Genomic DNA, 5,948 nt, shown 5'->3' on the forward strand with positions numbered 1-5,948 from the left:
CCGCCTTCCCTCAGTTTTTATTGTTATTGTTACTGTTATTGTTATTATTTGTATTTTCTCTCTCCCGTCAAGTGACTGAGGGCCGGGCTGGTTGGCCCCAAGAGGGGTGTTGAGGAGGGCGCCCCTCGCGGGGCCCCGTCGCCCCCTGCCGGCCGCCGCGGGACGAGCATCGGGAGCCCCCCCCGGGGCCGGGGCACTGGGGGGCAAGGGGGGATATGGGGAGGGAGGGGAGCTCCCTGCTCGGGGCGGCTGCTGCTTCAGGGTGGGGGGGAAGCCCATCCCCGTGGTGTCTGGGCGGGGGAGCAGCTCTCGGCGACTCGGTAGCCGGCGTGAGCTAGCAGCCCCGGGAGGGCGAGGGCGGCGGGCAGGGGGCGGGCAGGGAGCCCTGCGTCAGTGCTGTGCAAACACCGCCGCCCCTATTTAAGGGGCCGCCGCCGAGGCGTCCCTCAACCTCTTCTTGTCCCTGCCTGGGTGCTCGGTGCTCTGCCTCGCTCCGTCCTCTAGGGTCCGACAGGTAAGGGACGGCTGACACACAGACACACAGAGAGAGAGAGAGAGAGAGACAGAGAGAGGGACAGACGGACAGACAGACAGACAGACAGACAGACACCTACCCACCCACCCACCCACCCATCCCCCCATCCCTAGGAAATCGGGGGCAGGGTGGGGCTGGGGGGTCCGAGCCCTGAACGGGTCTGTGAACACACGCAGGAGTCGGGGTAAAACGAGATCCCCGTGGAAAAGGGTGTAGAGCAGCTGTGGTGTGTAAGTACCAAACCCTGCCTGGGTACAGGACCTATAATTGCTCCTCGCTGGAGGGGTGCTTTTTGTTCGATGCCTGGGGATGCTGAACAGGGGTATCTCATGGGTTGTGACTGTTTTCATGCCGGTATGTGGTGGGCAAACAAACTTCATTTTCCCCTCCACTAAAATGAAGAGTATACTTGATATGCTGTTCAAAAATCAAAAACTCCCATATAGATGTTTTCATGGATATTTATAAATGGAAATTACCCTCGTAGTGCTAAGTACTAGGTACCTTGTTTCTCCTCTTAGCAGACTAACTTGTGTGTTTCAAAAATACAATTTCAGCTTGTGTGATCAAATGATCTAGTAAAGTGGCACAGTCCTGTCTAATATCTGTTTCTTTAAGGAAGCAACAGAATTGTCTTACACTCTAATTCTCTGTTTTATATGAAAAAAATATGGTTATATTGCATGTTATTTCTTACACAGCTTTTTCCACCTCAGCTGTTAGATCAAATGATTGGGGTGGTGTTAGATTTGTGGGTTGTTTTGTGTTTTTTTTTTCACTGTAACAAGATTTTGTTTCTTCTTTCCTTGTACAACAAGACAAAACCTCTTGAACACTAAAGTTCAAACCAATGAAGGGTTGAAGAGTTTAGGCTCTTTGCAGAACTTGTCAAAATTGAGTATTTGTAATAGCATATTTTAGTACAACGGGAAAGTACAAGAATGTTTGAATCCTGAGATTTTTTTTGAAAAGCTAGGTATAGCTCCCTTGTGTTTTACCGAAATGCAGCTTCGAAAAAAGAAAAGCAAGTAATAACTGAGTGAGTCAGGGAGACATAACACATACACTGGAAGGGATAAAACCAATTCACTGTGGTATCTTCCTCTTACCAATGGATATTAAACTACTCATGTGCATGTTGTCCAACTTAAGACAGATCCCACAGTTACCTGCAATTAAAAAAAGTTTTCTCAGAAACCAGCACCTCCAAAGAAAGCTGGGGGTGAGGATAACACATGTTGTAATAAGTCTGGTCATTCTAGCAGCCTGTCATTCCTTTTTCCTCCAGCAATGTACAGTGGTATATGCATCTGCGTGTTCCTTGCTGTGCTCTCAGTGAGTTCTTTCGGACAGCAAACTGGGGGCTCACACAATGACAACCTTCTGGCTGCTGAGCTTGAGCAGAGCTTGACAGAACATCACCGACATGCCCGTGCCCCTTCATCTACTGGCCCCCTGAAATCTGCGCCGCGGCTGGATGGAGGCCTTGACCAAAGGGCTAGCATTGGAGCTTTGTTGGCCAAGTACCTTCAGCAGGCCAGAAAAGGTACTGGTTATGTGCTATTTCTGTATCTGTGGAATTTCCTTCAAAGATACCTAGACGTTAACCCTGTCATCATCTAGCATGAATTACTAAATTGCTATAGAAGATAGGAAGTAGATTTTGCCTGGTTATTCCAAAAGTAGAGACCATTCTTGTTCTCACCGACTGTAAAACTCCTCCTCAAAAGAAAAAAATATATATACATATCTATACACACGCATATATATAATTAGTACCAATTCCTGTTAGATTTTCAGTCCCAGGTAGCCTTTGGACAGAATCTGGCAATTACTTAAAACCTCCATGGCACTGATTCTGTAACAAGGACATGAGGCAATGGTACAGTATTGGAATTAAAGGATAGGAATTATTGTGAGATTCATTAGTCACTTGAGGAAACAATTGTATTACCAATGTGAGCTAACAAGAGAAAGTAAAGCAGTTTCTGACATCTTACAGTGCATGTTTTACATAGGCACAAACACATACCATGTATACAGAACATGATAGATCAAAACCATTGCCCACTGCAACTCCTCAAGAGAAAGCATTTTTCCTTTTGAACTCTCTCATCTCTGTACTGCTTTATACCTGAATACAGTAGCACCACGGGCAACCTAACTGCTGCGTCCTCCAAGAGAGTGTGACTGCAAACCCCAGGAAAAACCACTATGCAATTAACAGGGTTACACATCTTGTTTACTTGCAATATCTTCACTCTCATCTATCCCCTCGTACTGCAGGGAAGTAAGATACAGAAATAGAGCTTGAAAACTTGGGAGGCAGTAATTAGGATAACCTGGGCATATAGACACTGAGAATTTAACTCAATTCCAGCCCCAGGCTGTGTTTAGGATGAAATTCACTTTATTTATACAAGCAACAGCTTTCTTTTCCCCTGTCTCTCCATACAACCCTATGTAGATCATTTAATCCTCTCCTCCTGATAGCCTTGCTGCTGACCTCTGTTATAGGCAGAATCCCATTCTTATTTTTGGTGGTAGTTTACAATTAAGAGATGTCGCATGCATTTTATGCATTACATATGCTGCCATACGCATTCATCCATGTACATAAGAGGGCCAAATCAGAAACAACAGAAAAATATCCACTTCTAATATATTCTGAGAGACTCCATCTCACATTACCAATTTTAACAATATCTATTAAAGAAATTAGTTTTAGCAATTCACATGATCTAGTGGAAAGACAATTCAGATACAAAATTCAGTGCTACAATTAAAGCTGTTACTGAATAAGAATCTTGCAGCAGGAGTCAGCACAGCAGAATCCTCCTTACATTTCTCCTGTATAGTCCTTGGCACCCTCCCACAAGGAAACTGAACTTCTCATTCTAGTTTATGTAGCCATTATATTCTCTTAAATATTTGGCTGACATTTCCAAATAGCTCAACCAGATGAAGCGTATGGGGAGGGGCGGACACCCTCCTAGTACAGAAAAGAGAAGATTCACAGGGACAATGCAGTATTTATTTAACTTATAACAATGCATACAGTTGCCGATCAACTGCTTTCCCATCAAAACATTATGTTATGTTCTCATTTAACATAAAGGTTCAGGGCAACACTTCAGAAATCTCTGCAGAATACTCACATCACCTGCACTAGTCACTTCTAACCTGTACAAGCCATAACACTCGTTAGAAAATTCCATCTCAGGGAAAAGGAAGTCTGCATTGCTGGTGTTAGCTATCACCAGTGATGGCATCTGTCCTTGTGATTAATAGAAAGGCTAATTTTGGTTAATATTTCCAGTTAAAACAGGGAGAGTTAAATTCTGAGGCTGAGGCTAGATGGCAGCCCTGTAGCCAAACTACTACAATTTTGAAGCTGTTTGCTGTATGTTGATTCTGCAGTATCCATGGGACATCTCTGGTGATTTAAGGAAAAGTAATTAAGGTGCTCTTAAGGAATTCCTTTGACTGTTTGTGACCCCTAGCTTTCAATTCACTTCATGTGCAGGCTTTCAGCATGAATCCAGCACTGTGTAGCTGAGACAGGTGCAGCACTGATGTGACAGGTGCATTGCTGATCTGTCATCTGCATAATGGCACCAGGGGAGTGCATACAACCCACAGGTCACTGCAGGCTCAGACATCTCTTAAATAGCAGTGTCTGAGTGATGGTCCTGCACTGTCCTAGCCCTGTCTGGTGCCAAGAAGCCATTCTCATCAACTTAATTTTGTGTTTTGAATGATGCTTGTGTATATAATGGGTCTTGAGGCTTTAAGGGTAGACAAACATACTTTCATAGAATTATTTTGTCATTTTCTTTTAGGTAAATGTCTATAGCATGTTTGGTTTCTTTGTGTGGTAGATTTACCTCTCCTATCCTTCTACTACTAACAAAACATTTGCATTTCTTTGATGCCCTGAACAAGGGTGATAGAAAGGCTATGGCAAGATCAAAGATCAGCATCCCACCCTGCTGTGAAAAGAGTTATGAAAACTTTATAAAAGCAGTGAAAATATCACTGAAATAGTAATAAGACCTGTGTAATTTCAGCATTAAACACCTCTAGATGTGAATTCCAGACACAACGTTCTGAATTTCAGGACTATTCCCATTTCTTTACAAAACCTGGAATTCATAAATCTACAACTCTTGTTACCTAATTTGCACTGTAGAAGCTCCTGTACTTACATATATGGCTCCTCAAGCAGCACAGGACTATGGGGAGGTCCTGGCCTGGACTTTCCTTCTCTAGTGAAATAGGAAATAAAAAGGAAAAATGCACCCATATTCCTTCACAGCAGCCAGGAGCAGAAGGAGGTGAAAATAATCTGTTTAATTTTTTGTTTTATACAAAAAAAAAAAAAAAAGGAATGTCAGAACATTACCCATAAAGTTATGTGGCATTTTCCCCAGTGATATAACAGCAGTGTTATGTGATCTGTATAAAGTCAAGCAGTTTCAATTATTTCATGCAGTCATCTGCTAACAAATACAAAACGCTCAGAAATGGATGAAAGTATGTCTACTTACTCTCTCCACTCCCACACTCTTTTTCATTAGGTCCCACTGGAAGGTTCTCAGTTACGGGAAACAGGGTACAGAGTATCGATCCTACGCACAGGATAAATGACAGAGACTACATGGGCTGGATGGATTTTGGACGCCGCAGTGCTGAAGAATATGAGTACTCCTCCTGAAGAACAGCTGACTATAGCAACAGGAAAACAAATCACACTCCTATGTCTGTACAGAAAGAAAAAATAATTTGTTGTCCTCTTTAAATTAGTGTTTTAAAATATATCATGTATTCGATGTAAATTTGTCTGTAAGACTATACAATGCAATATATACATATGCAGAATTTTCCAGAAAATGCTTTCTTTCTTTTGTGGTTTCTCATACACCAATATTATATTAAAATGATTTCACTTATTCCTTCTTGTCCTGTCACGGCATGTTGCTGGGTGTCTTACTATAAAGAGAGGCAGGAAAATGCCTTCATTCATTCATTGTGTATATTCCGTGTGTTAAGTAGTCAGACAAATGAGCCACTTTTTAGAGAAATCTTGTCACAGTGTTGGTGAGCTCTCTGAGGAGAACCTGTCCAAAACCAAATAAAACAGCACAATGCTGCCAGAAAAGGCCAGCTGTCTTCACGGTGACCCCATCTGTAAAGGACTGAGTTATATACCCAACCTATGTATTTGTGGCGAACAGTCAACAGTGCTAAAAACTAGAAGAAAAAGAGGAATGACACCAAAATGTTTCACCTTCTTGGCTTATTTATTTTATGTTGTGAACTAAATGTGAAAGTTCTGCTGATGGCTGCGAATCATGGAATAAAGAGACCATTCCCTGCTGTGTGGTGAGCTAAGCCTTCGTTTGGGGACGGC

General features: G+C 42.8%; 1 protein-coding gene across 2 annotated transcripts; it reads left to right on the plus strand.

The window, feature by feature from the left end:
• The first annotated feature begins 356 nt into the window (after positions 1–356).
• CCK (cholecystokinin) lies at positions 357–5,487 on the plus strand. Of its 2 annotated transcripts, none has more exons than XM_083826567.1 (3): positions 357–514; positions 1,824–2,081; positions 5,116–5,487. In XM_083826567.1, the coding sequence occupies exons 2-3, from the start codon at positions 1,826–1,828 to the stop codon at positions 5,250–5,252; spliced, it is 393 nt and encodes a 130-aa protein (XP_083682693.1). In that variant the 5' UTR covers positions 357–514; positions 1,824–1,825; the 3' UTR covers positions 5,253–5,487. The 2 variants fall into 2 exon arrangements, with proteins under 2 accessions (XP_083682693.1, XP_083682694.1); XM_083826568.1 differs by lacking the exon at positions 357–514 and adding an exon at positions 741–765.
• Positions 5,488–5,948: the final 461 nt, after the last annotated feature.

The sequence above is a fragment of the Anser anser genome (genome assembly GCF_964211835.1).
Source record: "Anser anser genome assembly, chromosome: 2".
In the NCBI taxonomy this organism is placed as follows: domain Eukaryota; kingdom Metazoa; phylum Chordata; class Aves; order Anseriformes; family Anatidae; genus Anser; species Anser anser.

What these genes read in the sequence shown, in the direction of transcription:
- CCK (XM_083826567.1), top strand. Translation starts at nt 1,826, where the DNA reads ATGTACAGTGGTATATGCATCTGCGTGTTCCTTGCTGTGCTCTCAGTG. An exon ending in CCTTCAGCAGGCCAGAAAAG is followed by an intron (nt 2,082 to 5,115) that starts GTACTGGTTATG and finishes CTTTTTCATTAG; the next exon opens with GTCCCACTGGAAGGTTCTCA.